Below are 22426 nucleotides of genomic sequence, written 5' to 3' on the forward strand. Positions count from 1 at the left end.
ATATAAAACACAATGAATACATAATTATATAATATACAATTTAAAACTATTTAATTGTAAGGTCTGTACTCCTATGACTTGTATTCTAGAAGTTCCATATATCGTGACTTGTATAAGTTAATTCAGTGCTTTTATTGATATTTATTAGGATAGTAGCTTATTTCAATTATTCAATTTCAACAATACGTAGATTTATACATTCAAATTTTCCTGTATACCAGATGTATACTATTCATTAGTTTGCAAATTTTTTTTTATTCGGACATTAAAAGATAGGTGACATCATACATAAATGTCACCAAAAGATGTCTTAAGGTACAATGTAATAATCAGCAAGCTTTCTCAACCTCAGAGTGGTTCCATGGAGAAGTAAAATTCTAATCAAAATGTTTTAGTATTTATTTATACCGTAATAATGTTTGTTTACATTCTACAGGATATTAACCACGGTTGACCAGAAATTGATCATTTAAATCAACATCTTAATCCTTAAGGGTTTTCTATGCACCTGTCAAGTAATATATGCTCATCCATTCAAACACTTTCTTTACTGTTATGATAAACGAGCGAGGGAGAATTAACGATGAGATTTAAACCACATCTCTTTTACCCCACATTTATAGTCAATATTTCAATTCGGATTTATTTTCGTATTGTGTCATTGTAAACCCATTAAATAATTTGATTGTTGTATGATATCTTGACGAACCAATAGCCGGATAACGCCAAGTGTACATGTACATGTGCATTTGTGTTTTTTTTTCAAGTGCAATTGTATTGTAAGCTTTATAGCAGTGAAATCTTTTGTGATGGTATTATTCTTTGTATGACAGTCAAAGGGAAATGATTAAGATCGGACAATAGTATTATAAACGTTTTTACAAAACAGATAACAATACCTCTACCTTAAATGGTCCTGGCGCGGTATTGGCTATGAATTTATACTTATCGTCAATATGTGATTGTGAAATGATTACAATGTCGCATTTAATTCATGGAAGAAGTTATTCACACCTCCACAGCAAACCATAATCATTATATTTATCTAAGGTAGGAAATATATTTATTTTATTAATCTTTATGGCAGTTACTGTATACATGTAGCAAACAGATTGCTTAACGTTTTAACTTTATTTCAATGAAAAGTAATAAATGTACACACTTTTGTTTCTTTTTCTCGTTTTTTCTTTATATTTAGAAGAGGTACATGTATGACGAAGAATATTTTATCGTTATACTTATACACGGGAAACAATAAGTAAGTTTGAATGGAAATCAGTGAGTATAAAGATGTGCGTACAAAATCTGATTACTGCACCACTTTCCAAGGTTTCAAAAAACAGAGTATAGGACCCCCTTTTTTATTCTAAAGAGGAAAACGGTGCAGAGATTACCTGTCATAATGATACGCATTCTAATATCAGACAAAAGACAAACGAATTTTGATTTATTCTATAGATTTTTGTATATGCATTAATACGAAGTGTAAAACCGGTTTTGAACTATCGTCATTTACCGCCAATTATGTGACATTGACAATTTAAACCAATAATGGGGTAAAATACCCGTATTTCAATGAAACATATTCACATCAATAACATCAACCATTTAATCGTTTTTATTTACATTAATGTAAAAATTCAACAAAACACATCATATTAATGGTTATTTGATAATAATGAAATATGCAAATAAATTTCATGTTGCATAAGAAGTAAAATAATTAAATAGTTGCAGCGCCATTTTTAAAATGACTTTGAAATTGCGGCATTATATTTTTTTTTTTATTCTGTAATTAATACAGTAAAATTGAGAATTGGAAATGGGTAATGTGTCAAAGAGACAACAACCCGACCATAGAAAAAACAACAACAGAAGGTCACCAACAGGTCTTCAATGTAGTTCAGTTGTACTGAATTTCTACTTTTTCACAGAATTTGGATATGAATAAATGAGAAGGCAACCCAATATTAAGATAAACGAAGGAACAACCATGAACTAAGTTTCTGAATCGGGATGGACGGTTATATATTGATTTTTTTTTATATATTTGAATCATTCCACCTTATTTAAATGCTATAATTTGCATATTAGCTCATGATGAAAGTCCTTAAATGACGTTTTGAATGAATATGTACATAATGTGTCTGGTTTGACATGTTTGCGGATGTTTAACCCCAGCACCTTAACAAGGGACAGTAGAGTAAGAACATAAACAATTAGTTTGCGATATTATAAATTAAATTCTTAAGTTTTGTAATGTTAAATGTTTTTCGAAGCAGATACGTCAAAAAGATTAAAATAGTTATCAAAGGTACCAGGATTATATTTCAGTACGCCAGACGCGCGTTTCGTCTATATAAGACTCATTAATGACGCTCATATTAAAAAGTATACACTCAGTTAGTTCTATGGTTAACTAGACAAAGTGGTAAAAGTGAAATACGAGAACTAGACAATGGTTTTGTTTCATCAAATTATTAAGAACAAAACCCTTTGATGATTTAATCAGAATTTACAATTTTAAACCACAGTGAAAACATCAAACAGAAGAGCATAATGAATATCGAGGTCCTTAACGTAAAAGAACATTCTGATTAAACTTTAATTTGAGGACGATGTTATTCTAAAGCAAACTTCTCTTGTGGAGAGTTGTCTCATTGGCAATGATACCACATCTTCTTTTTTTATTTTTACTGGTCTACCTTTATATACCCAGAAACTTTTTATTCAAGAAGTAACTTTGATAAATAAGCAAATGTCGTGATAGCACGCGTTTCTTGAGATTTCACTGGAGGTTTTGGCGTACGAAATAAGATCGTATTTTCTTTAAATCTTCAAAATATGTATTATTAATACACACAAAGCCCTTTCAAGAAACCATTTATTTTGCGTGTGATATTTTATCATATTGCAGAACACGAAAGAAGTACCCGCTTTCTATTACAGGGCCCAATAAAATGGTTAAAAATTGACTATAAAGGGCAATAACTCCTTAAGGGGTCCACTGACAATTTTGGTCAAGTAGACTTATTTGTAGATCTTACTTTGATGAACATTACTGCTGTCTACATTTTATCTCTAGATCTACAATGTTATTCAAAATAATAACCCAAAACTGCAGAATTTTATTAAAATTACCAATTCAGGGGCAGCATTTCAACAACTGGTTGTCTAAATTTTCTGAAATTCCAAGACAGATAGATCTTGACCTAATGCACAATTTTACCCCAGTCATATTTGCCCTTGTGGCTTTGGTTTCAGAGATAGAAGCCAGAATCTACATTTAACCCCTACAGTCAGGGGTACTACTTGTACAAGTGTATTTTATTTACTTGAAGAAGTGAAAAAAAATATACACATATAAGTAAATTTGTAGGATACTTATACAAGTGAATTTTATTTACTTGTATAAGTATCCTACAAATTTACTTATATGTGTATATTTTTTTTACTTCTTCAAGTAAATAAAATACACTTGTACAAGTAGTACCCCTGACTGCCCTATGTGCTATTTTTAGCCATGGTGGCCATCTTTATTGATTGGCTGTGTCACATTTTTGTAAAATGATCATTGTGGCCATGTTTGATTAAATTTGGCCCCGTGGTTTCAGAGGAGAAGATTTTTTTAATTACAAATTTCACACTGTTCTCTCTAGACTATATTGGAAAACAACTAAAACCAAAGGTCCTTATATATAGGACAATGTAGGACAGAAAGACTTGACCAATATAAATCAACTGTTGCATGACCTAAGCTTGGGAAATTATATAAGATAGTTGGCAAAGTTTCACGGCCTTATGCCATATATTACATGTATTATAGCCATTTAAGTATTGACATTTGGATGTTTATTTATTCACATCTAATTAAGAAAATGTTTAACGGTCAACATGGTCAAGTTTTTAGCATAAAAACTTGATATGTTGCAAAAATTGACTTTTTAAATGCTCTTGAATATCATATTACACAATGTATTTAGCCTTAAGGTATAGATTTTCAGAAAAAAATTGAACATTTAACTTTTATTGCAAATTTTATAAATTACCTTAAGTAATTATTACTTTTTCATAAGGCACAAAAATCATTCAAAATAATCAATTCGTGTTGGCCCCATTTGACTTATAAAATGTAGATATCATTGAAAAAGCTCAAAATCATTTCCCTTTGGTGACCCAAAATAAAGGAAATTGGTGCTGCTTAACAGGAACCTTCTTCAAAAGAGATATAAAACAAAAAATAATAACAGCATAGAACATGTAGAATGTATTTCTCTAATTCTTTGAGAATTTATCCCTTTCTGCACCCATTGTATAAAAAAAAAATAATCTACATGTGGATTGTTTGATCTCAGTACTTCATTGGTTAAAATCAGATTGTGACGTTGAATTTTCTTGCTTTCTTTTGAATTTCTTATTGTGACAGCATGAGAAAAGGTGACCATGACTGATGAAGTCACATAGAAAGAACATGAACAATGATCGATGAAAGAAGAGCTATATAAATAGCCACAAGTGATGTACATTGAACATAATTAATTTATGTTGTGAAAACAGTTGGTGACAAGTTCAACTGCTATAGAATTCATTAAATTTTATTAACGTTTCTGTGATGAAGGTTAAACTTGTTTTTCCTGAACAGTTTTTTTTTTGTATTTCCTAGAAACCAGAGCATGCAGAGGTGGATTATGAGGGGGGGAAATGGATGAATATATAGGGAATCACTGAAGCACAACTCTTCAGCAGTCAATGGGCCCCACTTATGAAAATTTTTGAATCCGACGCTGTGAAGTTCTATGATCAGCTATTCAACATTGAGTAAGCTCTGACGAAATATCCCTCTTCAATATAAATAAAATATATTACCCCCATAAGACATGTAAGAGTGGGGTGGGGTAGTCCAAATAAATATATGACGTCTTGAAAGGCGTATTTTTCTTTGAAGCCTTAGATTATAAGTTATATATAAGTGAATAAAATCCATAAGTGATTCGGCCTCCTTCCTCACCCCCTAAGGATTTTACAAACCCTCTATGGATCTGTAGGGGGTCAGTTGTTAACCGTATAACAAATTTATTGTCATTAGACTTTTTCTGCTGCTTTTTGTTGAAAAATAATCAAAGAAACACAACAACATTTATAGATGACCAACCCCCTTCAGTCTCATAGGGGGTCACCACATGACGGCGTTAAACCAATCACAACGTAATAATTTACCCGCAGTGCAAGAAGTTTATCTAAGGCGTCAAAGAAAAAATATAATAGCCTTTCAAGACGTCATCATTATTTGGACAAGGGGTGGGGCTGATAATCAGATATCGTATTACAGTAACACATAGTACATGTATGTTATTGTTACGGTATTCTTAGGCCTGATAAAATTGCTAGCTCTGCACAAAATAGGGTTTCAGAAATAAAATAGTTATGAAGAATGTGAACAAGTTAAAACAGTGACCTAGATCAAACGTAGTCCAAATTTTCTTTGACGCCTAACATCGAAGTAAGGCGTCAAAGATAAAAATTATAATAGCCTTTCAAGACGTCATAATTATTTGGACTAGATCAAACGGTAACAAGCTTATAAATTCTATGGTAAAAAAAAGCATGGGTTCCCTCCACAAAAAGTGTCACCCCTTACCCGTCAGAATTTAACCAGTCGATCATTATGACTTTTAAATAATGAAGTTGGTATTTTCTTTACCTGAGAGTTCAAATATTTCATAAAATTGTTTATTTTGCCACTCCTCCATCATCCATCGTAATAAAATTTCCGTTGTAAAAGCGACCGAAACGGTTATGGACATTTTCCGTAACGAGAAATGTTAAGACAGTTCTGCGATATATACAATGTATATATATTTATATATTATTTTCTTTTATTTTGACTTATCTATTATAAGTGCAAAGAGTTATTAAATTGTTTTATGGATAGATCTGACTAAATCAATTCTAGCCGTAGAACTGACCAAACTCAGTTCTAACCGTAGAACTGTTCTAGCCGTAGAACTGTTCTAGTCATAGAAGTTAGAACTGACCAAAAATTTAGTCAGTTCTAGGTAGAACTGTCTTAAACTGTTCTAGGGTAGAACTGTCAGGATCAGTTCTAGCTAGAACTGTCAGGATCAGTTCTAGGTAAAACTGACCAAATCATGCAGTTCTAGCTAGAACAGTTCTAACCTAGAACTGAGCAAAAGGTGTCAGGCTGACAGTTCTACATACTGTTCTAGAACAGTTCTCCTGACAGATTCTGACAGAATTTGTGAGAGGTTAGAACTGATCTCCACTGTATTTCCGTGATGTAATATTTTTTCTAAAAATTAAAAAAGGGAAACTATGAAACAGTTAGGTAAGCAAAAAGAAGTTTTAAGAAATAATGAGAGAAGAGTATTGTATTTCAATAGACAATATACCCATCAAATGCATTTACCAACTTATGATATTGCATATCTTTTGTTACATAATGATATAGAAATATTATGGTTTCACCTATTAATATGTTGTACATGAATGAAATAGACATTTCACCATAGTTGTAATGTATCTCTTAAGACGGTTTACAGCTAAGTTTTAAATAACAAAATATATAATAGATATGCCTCGTAGAAAGTACAGAAGATATGATATTATGTCATGTTGATGATCATACCGATTATATGAACAATAAATAAATGGCAACTTAATACGAGAAATCTGATGACACGTGGGTTTGTAATAACGTCACGTGGGTTTGAAATAACGTCATCCAAGACCGAGAAATTAGTTTGAAATGTCCAGCCGCTACAAAAGAAGCTGTACAAGGTATAAAAGTGCAAAGAATTATATATCGTATTGTCTTGTCTGTCTGTCTTGTAAAACAGTGACAGGTGCATGGGGGTCGTCGAGGATGAACGCCCCTCCCCATGCTTTGGTAAATTTGGTAAATACATAAGTTAAGAATAAATTCTTAAAAAAACACATTGTATAGAAAAAAAAGAAGATGTACTATGATTGCCAAAGAGACAACTCTCTACAAGTCTTAAAGATCAAATGACACAGAAATCAACAACTTAAGGTCACTGTACGGCCTTCAACAATGAGAAGAGCCCATACCGCATAGTCAGCTATTAAAAAATTGAAAACAACACGTCTTATAATTTATTGCGTCCGAAGCGCTTTTCTGGATTTACCTACATCAGGAACGCTCAAGCCAAACATTTGAAATCCGAAGATGTATAAGTACCGAAAATCGTTGAAGAGCTATATGACAAAAATACCAAAAATAAATAGCCAAATTCGTCTAAAGCCAACTTTGCCTGAGGGAGTTGAAACCTTAGTTTCATAATAATTTATAAATTTATAAACAGACAATTTTAGTAAAGTTTGTTAAATCATGTCAGTACCGAAGCACTGACTACTGAGCTGATGATACCCTCGGGGACTGATAGTCCACCAGCAGAGGTATCGACCCAGTGATGTAAAAAAATGAAAACAACACGTTTTATAATTTATTGCGTCCGAAGCGCTTTTCTGGATTTACCTTCATCAGGAACGCTCAAGCCAAACATTTGAAATCCGAAGATGTATAAGTACCGAAAATCGTTGAAGAGCTATATGACAAAAATACCAAAAATAAATAGCCAAATTCGTCTAAAGCCAACTTTGCCTGAGGGAGTTGAAACCTTAGTTTCATAATAATTTCAAAATTTATAAACAGACAATTTTAGTAAAGTTTGTTAAATCATGTCAGTACCGAAGCACTGACTACTGAGCTGGTGATACCCTCGGGGACTGATAGTCAACCGGCAGAGGTGTCGACCCAGTGATGTAAAAAAATTGAAAACAACACGTTTTATAATTTATTGCGTCCGAAGCGCTTTTCTGGATTTAAAGGTTCCGAAATGACAATGTAAAAACAATCAAACGAGAAAACTAACGGTCCAATCTATGTACAAGAAATGAACGAGAAACAGTAAGACCTGTTTGGGAAGTTGATGCACTTTTCTACAGAACTAAGAAAAAGAATGTTACTTGTAAGAGCCGCTTCATTGGATGTACTTTGAATGAATATTTTAAACTGTGTGATGCGGTTTAAGATTTATCACTTAAATGTTATGTTCACCGAATTCATTAATCAGTGAGCACTTGACGTATGCGTTTTATCTTCTTCGTTCTAAATGTGCACAAATCCGCGTTATGTATGAAATAACCAATTAATTTATACATGTTCGATGTCTAATTCTAATTTCTCAGTGATCAACTGACTATGCTTTTTAAATACTATAAATATTTGCTGTAGAACATAATTAAACAAATGTAATAATATGTAAAATAGAACTCCAAACGTGACAACTTTCTATCAAGTGTGTATTAACATGTAAGATTGCATGTGTATAAGTCTTTAAAGTCTATATCGCTCAAGTTAACGTCTATTAGATGACAGCAAGCACTTTTCCCTTTGGAAGTGCGCCATCCTTCAATTATGTTCTACATACATGTACATAGAGAAAGCGAACCAATAAAACAAGACACTTTGCATGCAATGAAAGGCAAATAGGGAATATTTTAAGCGGTTATAAAGTTTAATACTTCGAAAAATCAATCTGGAAAACAGTTATTGCAGATTTAAACATGCAATGAAGTTTTATTGGTATTAGTTATTTTATTTTGTATCGTAAACATATATCACCTGAACGTACTATCGAAACTCTTTTCTTTTGCCCAACGGACCTTTTTAGACTTTTCTCTCACACAAACATTGTAGAATGTATCAATATGGATTAGATTAACATATTACTGGCTTCATATTCTCATAAAACTGGAGCCAATTACACAGGGGATATAACACAGTTTTTGCACGAGTTAAGATTTTTAATACCTACATGGTGTATTATATGTCAATTAAAGCATTTAAAAAGTTATAAACTACAATTGTGTTGATATATATATATATTACCCTAAGTATCAAATGAAAGGAAATATTCTTTCATTTAATTCAATCAAAGTCGTTTTGCTTCGTTGTTTAGTGAAGGTCACACGACCTTCAAAGATAAAAACGACTTTTAAGCTTCATATCTTGACTTACATCTAGAAATTGACAATGAGGGTCGGTTGAAGACAAAACTTTACGACAAAAGAGATGATTTCAGCTTTCCAATTGTGAACTTTCCATTTCTAAGTAGCAACATTCCAGCAGCACCTGCATACGGGGTATATATCTCTCAATTGATACGATATTCCCGTGCTTGCATTTCCTATCATGATTTTCTTGATAGAGGGTTACTGCTCACAAGGAAGCTATTAAATCAAGAGTTCCAAATGGTGAAGTTGAAATCATCCCTTAGTAAATTTTACGGACGCCATCACGAGTTGGTTGACCGTTATGGAATAACCATTTCACAAATGATATCGGATATGTTCCTCACGTCGTAACTACAATCCCCTTCCCTTTCATGAATTTGACCTACCGAATTAGACTATTTACCGGATTTGTAATCACATAAGCAACACGACGGGTGCCGCATGTGGAGCAGGATCTGCTTACCCTTCCGGAGCACCTGAGATCACCCCTAGTTTTTGGTGGGGTTCGTGTTGTTTATTCTTTAGTTTTCTATGTTGTGTCATGTGTACTATTGTTTTTCTGTTTGTCTTTTTCATTTTTAGCCATGGCGTTGTCAGTTTGTTTTAGATTTATGAGTTTGACTGTCCCTTTGGTATCTTTCGTCCCTCTTTTACATTCATCATTTCGGGACCCTCTATTGCTGAGTATGCGGTATGGACTTGTTCATGGTTGAAGGCCGTACGGTGACCTTTAGTTGTTAATTTCTGTGTCATTTGGTCTCTTGTGGAGAGCTGTCTCAATGCAATTGGCAATCATACCACATCTTTTTTTATCATATTAAACCTCAATTTGACTTCTGTGTACAAAGGTTATTACAAATAAGGTTATGATTTTATATAAATAAACACAAATTTAATTGCAACTTAAACTATCTAAAAATTGTGCTTATAGTTTAACGTGCAAATGATATACGATTATACGGATAATATACAAATTAAAAATATACTAGCAAATTTTATTTTAATTTTATGGTAAAACATACAATGTTAAAGTTGATCGCTAGTAAATGTAATGACTGTCATTATGAATAATAAAAAGCCCATCTTCTTTTTTCTGGGATCTTAATTTATAATGAACATTTACCACATATTACCGTTATGTCAGGCAATATAACTATTACTTACAAATATAAAGCAGATCGGAAAATTGATTTTTGTTTTTTATGACCCTAAACTGACAGCTTGTAAATTTGACTTTGATGTGCAGTGTTTGTAAATGGGTGAAAGTTGTTTAATATGTGTTTTCTTAAAGAATTACTATGTTTACGTGATATTTAGTTTAATAGATTTAAATGCGAAGATAATAGATGTTTTAACATTAGGCGGGTAAGTGCTTCTACTTAAGGTAAAGTTACATAATACACTTCTGAAATCACAATGCACGTCGAATAATTCTACTTTTTTAAAGGAGAACTGGTCCGAAATTCTCCTATCTCTTTATTTGCAGTGTTCATACAAACATACTTTATTAGAGATCAATTATTCTACTCGTGTTGGTTGACTCACTCTCTTTCTAAAAAGAAAACAAAAAAGGATACATTGTAAGTTCCTCTCAATTTCCGTAAGTGTTGTGTCGTTTCTATCTAAAGAGTGAACTTAGATTTATTTACTTTTCCTACGTTCAAGTTTTATATTTGACTTTCGTGCAATGTCTGCAATAACCATGGCAACGCCAAACGGTGGCTTACATGCAATGACTTCACATACCATGACAATGCAAAGTGTGTAGGGGAATTATTCGTCAATATACCATCGAGATATTAGCAAAGCTATATAGACCTTTTTTTGTTTTTAATTTAAGCAACTTTAAATCGAAATAATTGTATCAATGTTCACGTGTGATCAGTAGTCTGTTATATCATTAGCTTCTATCATTTTTTTATATTCGTTTTATTCGTTTTTTTCTAGTTATGAACAGTTATATTTTAACTGTTTACAAATTCATTTCACGCTATCGATGATCATTCAGACTCCAATCTCCCTACAAGACAAAAAGTCTGATTAGGGAGAACAAAGCTTCAGAAAATGAATTCTGTAAATTGAAATCAACAAAAATCAATGAAAAAATCTTGTTATTGTTTAATTGAATGGTTTCTTGGTTCAATATATATATTCAAATAATCGTTAATCATCGATATGGTGATAAAATTAACAGGATATTAAAGACAATACAAATATCCGTTTCCTCGGATAAAAAAAAAATAAAAAATATCAATATATATATATGGCATTACACAAGCAATATCGTTGATATCAGAAAGATTGAATATTTAATTAAAATTTTCTATTTTGTATGGAAATTTCGCATGGCAGAGATTGTGACAAGGAGCCTCTAAACAATATTTACAATTCCTATGACAAGTGATATTGTTATATAACATTCTTTCTATCAAGTTAGTATTCATTTACTAAATAATGTGAATGTATAGAATTCGTCATAAGTGGGACATGTTCAGTATAGGGTTCATTTCGCCATGTCAATTACAAAATCATAATAGCATATAGTTGTACTTTTTTACATTGATATTCTATGAAGTATGAAAACTTTAGGCGACATTTTACACCGATCTATTTTCTCGTTTGCAAACAATTGCATAACATGCTCAAAGAGTATTTCTAGCTGCATACTGGTACATGTATATTCATTCATATTTTAACATGAATCAATGCCATAAGGGAAATTCCCGTTTGCCTAGACCTCAAAGACAGTCCGCCATTGTCATTCACAGGACCACAGATTATATATTAAAATTAACGTAAGTTATTATTAAATATTGTTTACATATAATTTCCGCTAAACATGACATTAAGTGCTGTGTTTATATTTATAGAACTGAATACTTAGCATATCTTTATTTTTTCTTTTTTCGTCAAAGCAAACATTAACTTTAAGGTTTTTGTAAGGATGAAAGAGTAATTTATAGTGTTTCATGTATTGAGTGTGTCATCTAAATTTTGCTTTAACTTTCTGCATGTTCATTCCTTTTTAAAGCACTTTTTGGTTTACATTCGGGCATTAAAACGAGTTTTCTAGTCCATGATTGAAAATAATATTTGTTATGATCATTCATTGCGTCTTCATGGTTATAATAGTTATCGACTAGTTTTGAGTAAATACATGGAACACACAGTGTATCCAATTGATTTTCAGGACATCCCAACATTAGACCAATTCAAAATATCCTATATACAGCTAATCATAATGTGCCTCAACAAAACTTTCGAGTCTATGTTGTCAATGTAAGAAAAATATAATAATGAAATGTGGTGATACCCAGGCCAACTCCTTAGGTAATAAGCACATCAAGAATTAGTGAGTCATAACCGTAGTATGTTTAATATGCAATTTTGCGTCTGTCCCAAGTCAGGAGCCTCTGGCCTTTGTAAGTCTTGTATGATTTTAAATTTTAGTTTCTTGTGTATTATTCGGAGTTTAGTATGACGTTCATTATCACTGTACTATTATGCATATTTTTAGGGGCCAGCTGAAGGACACCTACGGGTGCGGGAATTCTCGCTACATTGAAGACCCATTGGTTACCTTCGGCTGTTGTCTGCTCTATGGTCGGGTGGTTGTTGCTTTGACATATTCACTATTTCCTTTCTCAATTTTAAGTATCAGTTTAATTATTCAAAAATACCATGGATGGAGAGAGTGCTCCGATTGGCCCTCATACCACATCTTCTTAAATCTATGTATATTCTCACCATAGTTGTGTATACTACACGTACCTTAAATGTAGATTTAACGGCTTTAATGCTTTATTTTGGCGGTCAATGTTAATATAGTAAACAATAGCCTCTATGTACATGCAAAAACCTAACTACTATCCCAATATTGTTATAGAATGTACACTGTATATCCATTAGATTTAACTTTCTTGTTGATACAATACATATTGGATAATGTTCAGCGATTTATACACGATAGTAAACACATTCATTTCCAATAAGATATAATCGGTTGGATTTAATAAATTGCAAGTGAAATCACACAGAATCCGGAGACAATTTATTAACATAACGAATTTTAAATTGCAAACATGGACAAGTTGTTGAGGTAATTTATATTAATCTCTAATATTAAGTCAATATTGGTGTATAAATTCAATAGGAGTGAAAGAATAAACATTTTATATAAATTTCCATATCATATTTAAATCTCTATCAATCAAGAGTCAATGATGTGTATTCGATCTGTGATTGTACATTTAAACATCTGAGGTTTGACACCTGATTAATGTTTCTGTTACCCATGAAACGTACATGATTTGGCAAATTTTCTAATATTTTTTTTTCATTTCTACGTCTACGTTGATCTAAAACCAATTTGTGTCTTAATCTATCATGGTCTAATATCAGATGTTAGTTTGACTGACGGCTCATTAGGGAATTGATATGTTTTACGTTTGATTAACCTTGGTTTAGTAGTTTCTACTCGTGAGTAGAAATGTAACGACGTGTTCCCTCAAACATGAAATGAGTATGTCAATGATGAATATGAGATGGTTGGGAAATGTTTATCTTCCAATTGTTTTATGATTCTAGTCCGTGCATTAACATGCGATATTTTTACATATATATAAGAGAGGGACGAAAGATACCAAAGGGACAGTCAAACTCGTAACTCTAAAATAAACTGACAACGCCATGGCTAAAAATGAAAAAGGCAAACAGACAAACAATAGTACACATGCCACAACATAGAAAACTAAAGAATAAATAAAACGAACCCGACAGAAACTAGGGTTGATCTCAGGTGCTCTATAAGTCTGTATCATGAATTTGTAAACTTAAACAAAATGTTCAGAAAAAAACAAACTACGAACGAATTAGTATAAGCTATAAGATTATACATATCTTATTGGAAGGGATGACCATTTTAAATGTATATTTTCGAATTTTTTATTTTTTTTTTGGGGGGGGGGGGGTAGTTGCATGTTCTGGTCTTGTTCTAACTGAAGATGAAAAGTCCTTGAGCACGTATTAGACCTGTAGTAAATGAATATCAATTATAACTTGATAACATATGGTAACCAAACTGTAACGTGACAAAGAAACATAACTGAATAGTACGTAACTTAGTAAAAGAATTGCATTACACGTTTTAAACTGACCCAACTGTAATACACGTGTCATCGTAACTAAGTGGGACTGTACGTGACATAGTTACTTTCCTGCACCACATATGATATGGTAACATAGCTCTGTATGTGACCCACGTCACATGGATGTCGTACGGCATTACAAAATGATCCAACATTTGTAAACGGTGATTTAGGGTGTCAAGTAAGTTTAAAGATTTCAATTGAAAATAAGTTTCAAACTTTTTCTTCTAAAAGCTGGATGCTCGTGTGAAGAAATATAATCTAATTTTCTAAAACTTCCAACCTTGACAGAAACAATCTCCCCCTCGTTACCTTAGTTGACCTGTACACTATTCTAGAGTTCTACCATACATGTTACTTATAGCTGTACTGTACATTAACATAACTGTAATTCATAGTGAATTAACTATTTTTATATGTACCATACTTTATGTACAAGTACTGTGCAATATTTGTATGATATACTTAACCAAATGATTTTGGCACAACCTTATTGCATAGAAGTATAAACAATAATCTGCTTTTTCATATAAAACAGCGTAGGATTATACTGATTTGAGATATCATCTTTTTTTCCTCTTTCTATTCAGTTATCTTCAATTTTCAGATTATATTCCAATCAAACTTTGTATCAAGAATTTAACCATAAGCGATTTTTTAACAAAAACAAATTATGTTTCAATAAATGTTTCATATAAGAAAAAATAGAATTGTCCTAATGAATCAATCAGTGACATGTATATACGTTGTTGTAGAAGTATCAGAAGGGCATATTTTGTATTCTTCTGCTAAATCTCTCTATTCGTGGATTATTTAATTAGTTCTAAACTGAAGAGACAATTGGAAAACAAGTAAGAGGATTAACAAGTACAGAACTAGAATGAAAATATTATATGCAATGTTGATTAGAGCCAAAGATAAAATATTGTTATGTCAGTTATAATATTACTTTGGTTCACAACATTATTGATTCTTTAAGAAGCATCTAGCAGATGAAAATTAGGAACATAAATCCTCAAAAGTACTTTTAAATAGTTCACGCAAAATTTCTTAAGACTTATATGTGTAAATAAACACAAACGTATATTTAAAGAGACAAACTGTATATATAGACAAAGGTATGACAGTATCGAGACATGGTATTATTGTTTATAGATATAAGGCAATTATTCGTTATACAGTGTTCAAATTACGTAAATGTAAGTAATTCTGTTATCGTATAGCCTTCAACAATGAGCAAAATCTACACAACATCTTCAGTTATGAACGACCCTATGACATTTTAAGACAATTTAAATAAGTTACCAAAATCGGCCTGCGTTTTAACAAAATAATGGTCCAGAAATATGACGGACAACCAAGATATTACATGTTCTTTATTTGGACAATAGCACAACATAACTGTAGAAATCAGTTGGAATTTACTTCACTCCAAAGATTGGCAAGAAAGAAGAAAAACAAACCCTAACATAAATGCAAAAGACACAAACTAAATGGTGTTTCAAAGAATCAGTTAGAATGTTTCAAGAGTCAATTTCAAATTTTACTTAATATAAGTTTCACACATCAGTATATATACATATATATACGTTCACAATTACGAGAGTACCCGCAGCTCCTATAGTCTAGTTTAACTTATAAATAAATTATATTCTCTCAGACTAAATAAAGATAGTTATATGGCCTCGACATCATTTTTAATAAATATTGATAGCCGTTGTGGGTGACCTGATGGACAACTATTGCCCTGAACGTTACTATTGCCCTGAACGTAAGACGTTTTATATATCGATATTTACTTTCTAATATTTCCTCCGGGATATTAGTCAAATATATTAATTACAAAACTATAGTTGAAGGTTTGATTTTCTCCTTTTTCTGAGTGAGATAGATATTATCTTATATATGTTGTTTGTTTCACGGACATTGATCATGTTTTCTTTTTCTTTCAGCCAAACTAATAGTCCCCATGTGATCAGCAAATTTGTTTTGAAGAATAAATGAGGAGAGTGAAATAATGATCTTACACTTATAAAGGAATCTATCTTAGATCTATAACAACTGAAAGGAAGAATTATATCAATGTATAGCTAGCTGTACGTTACTAAACGTTTACCCAGGAGATAATTGGTTGTCCGGTCCGGAGCTGTAACATACTGACTGATACTTGTGTGACTATATCGGTTTCTACAGAGGATATCATATTACTATTCCCAATACATGCTCGGCAACTTCATAAGCTGTTATGTACTAAACTTGTGTAAATTAGAATACTGTCGACGTTTCAAATTAAAAAATATTGGATAATATCACACTTCTGAAAGATAATTTCATGTTTCAAATTAAAAAATAGAGGATAATATCACACTTCTCAAAGATGTTCATAAATTATGACTCGTGACGGATTTAATTAAACCTTCAATATACTAACGTGTGAAGTACCCGTGGAATTATTAGAGATATGGAGGATGGGAGTTATCATTTTTATGTCACCAGAAGTTTCGTACCTTTGTTGATAGAATTGAAATACAAACTTTATTGAATATTTAGTCTTGAGGAGGAATTTCATCTTCTTTTAATATTCTTCGTGAAAAGATTTATTGGAAAATCACATGATTAAAAAGATTTCATCGATAACAAATTGAATGATTTTAACCACCGTTATTAGTAATTTGTATAATCTGTGAAAAAAGTCATGAAAGTTATCAAAGATATACTGTAAGCCGATTACAATTTATTATTTTAAAAGTAAAAAGGTGCAAAGCTTTCTCACGAGCTGTATTCCCGAACAATCTCACCATGTCGATAAAATCAGACGAGGATGAGAAGTCTGCCGACATTGAGTTACAAACAGTAAATTGTCAGAAGGTAAGGATAGAAAATGGAAGCGTCCCGAAAGAGCAAATGCATTCGGACTCGGAATCGCCTAACAACAGTTATTCACTGAAACAAAGCAAGCAAACAAAATGGACTAATGTTCGTCATGTGATTCAAGCGGCAAATGTCGTAAAAAAGCCAATGAGTGCAAAGAAAAAAGGATCTCTTAGTCGACAGGATTCTTTTCTTAAGAAATTTTCTACGCGACAGCATTATAAAACTGACTCGGAAGAATCCGTAGACTCGGACGATGAGATGCCGGGCGTTGTGTATGTACATAATGATGTGACTGTATTCAAGCCGGACGGTTCGCCGATGTTCTACTGGTTACTTATAGTTACCATTGCTGTGTTATATAATCTATGGACATGTATCGTAAGACAAGCTTTCCGTGAACTACAATACGACCATAAGTATATGTGGATAACGTTTGATATTGTTAGTGATGTGATATACATTCTAGACATTGTGGCTCAACTACGTACGGGATATTTAGAGCAAGGATTAATGGTGCTTGATGGCGTCAAATTAGCTAAAAGATATATACGTTCTAACTATTTCAAAGTAGACATTATTACTTTATTACCGTTTGATTTTATACAATTTGCCGTTGGTTGGCAACCATTGCTGAGATTCCCACGATTTCTTAAAGTTCATAGGTCACTTCGATTTTTATATATGCTAGAGACAAGAACGGCATATCCAAACTTTGTGCGCGTTGCGAATTTAACGCATATGCTATTCCTTGGGTGCCATTGGTTTGCCGCGTTTTATTTTATGATTTCCGAAGCTGAAGGTTTTCACAGTGAATGGTCATACCCACAACCATCCGGAAGTCACCAAGCATTGACCCGGAAGTATTTAGCGTCTCTGTTTTGGTCTACTTTAACCTTGACTACTATTGGCGATTTACCGCCACCGGAAACAAACTGGGAGTAAGTAAAATACTTTCATGTTTTATTATGTAAGATCAAAGCCAATGGTCAATCAGTTACAACCACAAAAAAATAACCCTGATACATGATTTTAATAATAAATAAATATTTTAACGACCATGCGGAAATAATGTATATGGCACGTGGTACGATGGATCAAAGTGATGATTTTGATTAATCCCTAAATTAAAATGGCATTGTAAAAGCCGAAATGTCATGCAATGAAATAGCCTCAATATACACAACAACAAAAAACACACCATATTAATTCATCCTGACAAGTTTTTTTCTTGATTTTCAATATAAACAATAAGATACTAAAGAGTCCTCTTTCTGCCATTTTTCATAATGTTTCAACAGAAGCACGCTCTAATGTCGCTATTTACACGTTCTAACGCAACTGTAATCATCAACACTGGACACATATGGTCAGAGTTATATGATAGCACAATTAATCAATCGGTCAACATACCCAAGTAAACTGAATTAAGCTTGAATTTAATTCAATATCTTCCGTCTTGTTTGGATCTATAACTTGTATATGACACTGTGACATGTCAAATATATTCGATATGGGACTTAATATTTCATATGTATTCTGAATAGATGCACAGACCAAAACTGTGTTATAAAATATATTTTTTATATATTTTAAATCTTTATACGAATTCAAATCGGATTATATTGAAATAGTTTGCATTATGAAAGTCATGTAATCAATCTTGTACATCTTTTTTGTCAAAGAAATGTATCGTTTACGTAATTGGATTACGTTGTTTCTTTAACGGTTACGTTGTAATGCTAATTTAATTTCATACAGCATTTTAATTTATTATATTTACCTTTTTACTTCGCACGAGAAAGGATTAAACACACAAATAACTTTTAAATAAGTTCTGTTAAGCTTTATAATGACTTCTTGTTGGATGTTACAGATGACGAAATTTAAGTTTATATTTCTACTACATTTGTGGTTTATTTTTACTTTAATTGTTCATAGCACGTTTATAGAAATGATCAGAAATGGGTAAAATCTTCTACTAATTCAAGTTTTAGATACACATTGAGCGTGTTAGTCCGAATAGGTCTTTGCAATTGGTGTAACTTATTGACACAAAGACACCAATATACTTTTTAGCTCACCTGGCCCGAAGGGCCAAGTGAGCTTTTCCCATCACTTTGCGTCCGTCGTCCGTCGTCTGTCGTCGTCCGTCGTCGTCCGTCGTCGTTAACTTTTACAAAAATCTTCTCCTCTGAAACTACTGGGCCAAATCAAACCAAACTTGGCCACAATCATCATTGGGGTATCTAGTTTAAAAAATGTGTGGCGTGGCCCGGTCATCCAACCAAGATGGCCGCCACGGCTAAAAATAGAACATAGGGGTAAAATGCAGTTTTTGGCTTATAACTCAAAAACCAAAGCATTTAGAGAAAATCTGACATGGGGGTAAAAATGTTTATCAGGTCAAGATCTATCTGCCCTGAAATTTTCAGATGAATCGGTTAGCCTGTTGTTGGGTTACTGCCCCTGAATTGGTAATTTTGAGGAAATTTTGCTGTTTTTGGTTATTATCTTGAATATTATTATAGATAGAGATAAACTGTAAACAGTAATAATGTTCAGCAAAGTTAGATTTACAAATAAGTCAACATGACCGAAATGGTCAGTTGACCCCTTTAGGAGTTATTGCCCTTTATAGTCAATTTTTAACCATTTTTCATAAATCTAAGTAATCTTTTACAAAAATCTTCTCCTCTGAAACTACTGAGCCAAATTAATCCAAACTTGGCCACAATCATCTTTGGGGTATCTAGTTTAAAAATTGTGTGGCGTGACCCGGTCAACCAACCAAGATGGCTGCCATGGCTAAAAATAGAACATAGGGGTAAAATGCAGTTTTTGGCTTATAACTCAAAAACAAAAGCATTTTGAGGAAATTTGACATGGGATAAAAATGTTTATCAGGTCAATATCTATCTGCCCTGAAATTTTCAGATGAATTGGACAATTGGTTGTTGGCTTGCTGCCCTCCAATTGGTAATTTTTAAAGAAATTTTGCCGTTTTTGGTTATTATTTTGAATACTATTATAGATAGAGATAAACTGTAAACAGCAATAATGTTCAGCAAAGTAAGATCTACAAATAAGTCAACATGACCTAAATGGTCAATTGACCCCTTAAGGAGTTATTGCCCTTTATAGTCAATTTTTAACAATTTTCATTAATTCGGTAAATTTATGTAAATTTTCACCAAATAGTTTTCTCTGTTACTAATGGGCAAGGTTCATTATAGATATAATTGTAAGAAGCAAGAACGTTCAGAAAAGTAAGAACTTCCAACACATCACCATCACCAAAATACAATTTTGTCATGAATCCATTTGTGTCCTTTAATATGCACATAGACCAAGGTGAGCGACACAGGCTCTTAAGAGCCTCTAGTTAAATTGCAGAATGATAGTTTTCAATAATTTAGAGGGGGGGGGGTCTTTCATTTTTCTATCAAATGTTATTAAAACGTATGATAGATGCAGGGTATGCTATTGTATTCAAATACATCTAGGTAGTCTACTGCAACCTTGAGTCGATGTGTTGTGATAGAAATATAATTTATATTAGAGGTAGACCCTTATTCACTAATAAGTCACTTGGTCTAAGGTCAAGGTCTTATATCATATTACGCTTTATTTAAAACGATATTACTGAGAAATGAATCATATCTTAAGTAAACAAAATGATTTTCAATCAGGTTACTTATCTATATGAGAGCGTGGAGTATCTAACGGAAAAAGTTCTAATTTATTGTTATACATTAATCTGAAATTGATATTTTTAAAAGTTCCCACGTGAGGGAGGGGTATTCTTCCCTCTCTTGAGGGTACTATGAATACTAAATGTGTATGATAATGCAACTTATTCCGTTATAAATGAGCATGAAATACAACTTAGATTTTGCTAACTAGATGTTCTGCCAGAATTATTCAACTAGTCACATAGTTCCGGGACTTTTTTACTAGCTACTTTTTTTCGGCACTTTTCGACTGCACTCGGAATAAAACAACTAGTTGGAAAGTTCCATTGGAACAAAATAACTAGTTGAAAAGTTCCGCCGGGACAAATTTAACTGACGGAACAAAGTGGCAGTTACATAGACACTTGGTCTGTGTTGTTGACCTCTGGGTGTCTTTTACTTAATATCACGTTTGAAGCGCAGGTGGAGAAGTTCTCTGTAAATTTCTAACGCTTTTCTAAAAGCAGATGCGCAGTTCCTTAAAATTTTAAACATTTATTTTCTGTACTCAATACCTTTATTTTACTTTCTTTTTGAATAGTAAATGCATTGTCATGTCATACTTAATAATTAACCGTATTTCCTTATCATAAAATATTATTTTGCATATTTAATATCAACTAACAAAACCGCAGACAATTGACCTAACATTCTTGATTGGATAAAATTATAACTTAGTTTACCTGTTAGAAAAATTCTGTCTGAGTATTTAAATGTCCTTTATATTGTTTTGAAGATAGCGTGTCCGTTAAAAAAAATGCAGCTGCAGTAATTTTATGAACACCAAAATGTCGTTAAATGAAATTGAATACCCTACATTTTTATATCTGTTAACTCCTTGTAGTGCCTCATTTGCACTGTTATCTGATTGTAGCATTATTACGTTACATTCGTGGGGCAAATATCATATGAAAGAAAAATACCAGAAAATATTCATCTTTCTTGATTTTAATTTTTTTAATTTTCTTTCCTATTCACTTTCTATTTTTCCATTGTTGTTCTTGAGTTTTCAATGGTGTGTATTGTGTACTTTTAGCTGTCTTGTTTGTTTTTTTCATTTTTAGCAAGGTTTTAAAGGAATAATTTTACACTAGTAATTTTAAGACCTTGATAACTTGCTGTTCGGTGTGAGCCTAGGCTCCGTGTTGAAGACTATAACTTGACCTTTGATGGTTTACTTTAATAACATTTGTGTCGATCATTTTAATATATTTCAATTTCAAATTCAAATTCTTTATTTACTTTGAGCCTAAAGGCTCATCAGTATAAATTGTGACTTGGATAGAAAGTTGTCTCATTGGCACTCATACCACATCTTCCTTTATCTATTTAACATGTTTAACCAAAGAGCAGACGAAGACAGAGAAGTCATCGTAATTTAGAAATAGGCCAATATATGCATCATCTTAAACATAGGTTAAACTAAGTCTAGACTGTGGTGAATACATACAGAGATTATCAAAGTTCTGCTGACATCACCAAATTTCTCAAAGGACACGAACAAGGAAAAAATGACACTATATTACAGACGTCGGATTGATGAATTATCCATTAAAATGTCGCGAGGGAAACTTGTTCTTTAAATATCATTCCCTCAATAATTGGAATAAAAGAGGT

General features: G+C 32.3%; 1 protein-coding gene across 2 annotated transcripts in view; it reads left to right on the forward strand.

Annotated features, from left to right (window-relative positions):
- The first annotated feature begins 547 nt into the window (after positions 1-547).
- The window catches only part of LOC134680653 (cyclic nucleotide-gated channel rod photoreceptor subunit alpha-like), a 53204-nt gene continuing 31325 nt past the window's right edge, over positions 548-22426 (forward strand). The window contains exons 1-2 of one of the 2 annotated variants that reach the window (XM_063539780.1): positions 548-1050; positions 16157-18016. In XM_063539780.1, coding sequence (XP_063395850.1) covers positions 17004-18016 — 1013 coding nt within the window. In that variant the 5' untranslated portion in view covers positions 548-1050; positions 16157-17003. The remainder of the gene's footprint in view (positions 1051-16156; positions 18017-22426) is intronic. The other variant, XM_063539779.1, reaches the window with a different exon arrangement.

The sequence above is a fragment of the Mytilus trossulus genome, chromosome 8 (assembly GCF_036588685.1).
Source record: "Mytilus trossulus isolate FHL-02 chromosome 8, PNRI_Mtr1.1.1.hap1, whole genome shotgun sequence".
NCBI classification, from domain to species: Eukaryota; Metazoa; Mollusca; class Bivalvia; order Mytilida; family Mytilidae; genus Mytilus; species Mytilus trossulus.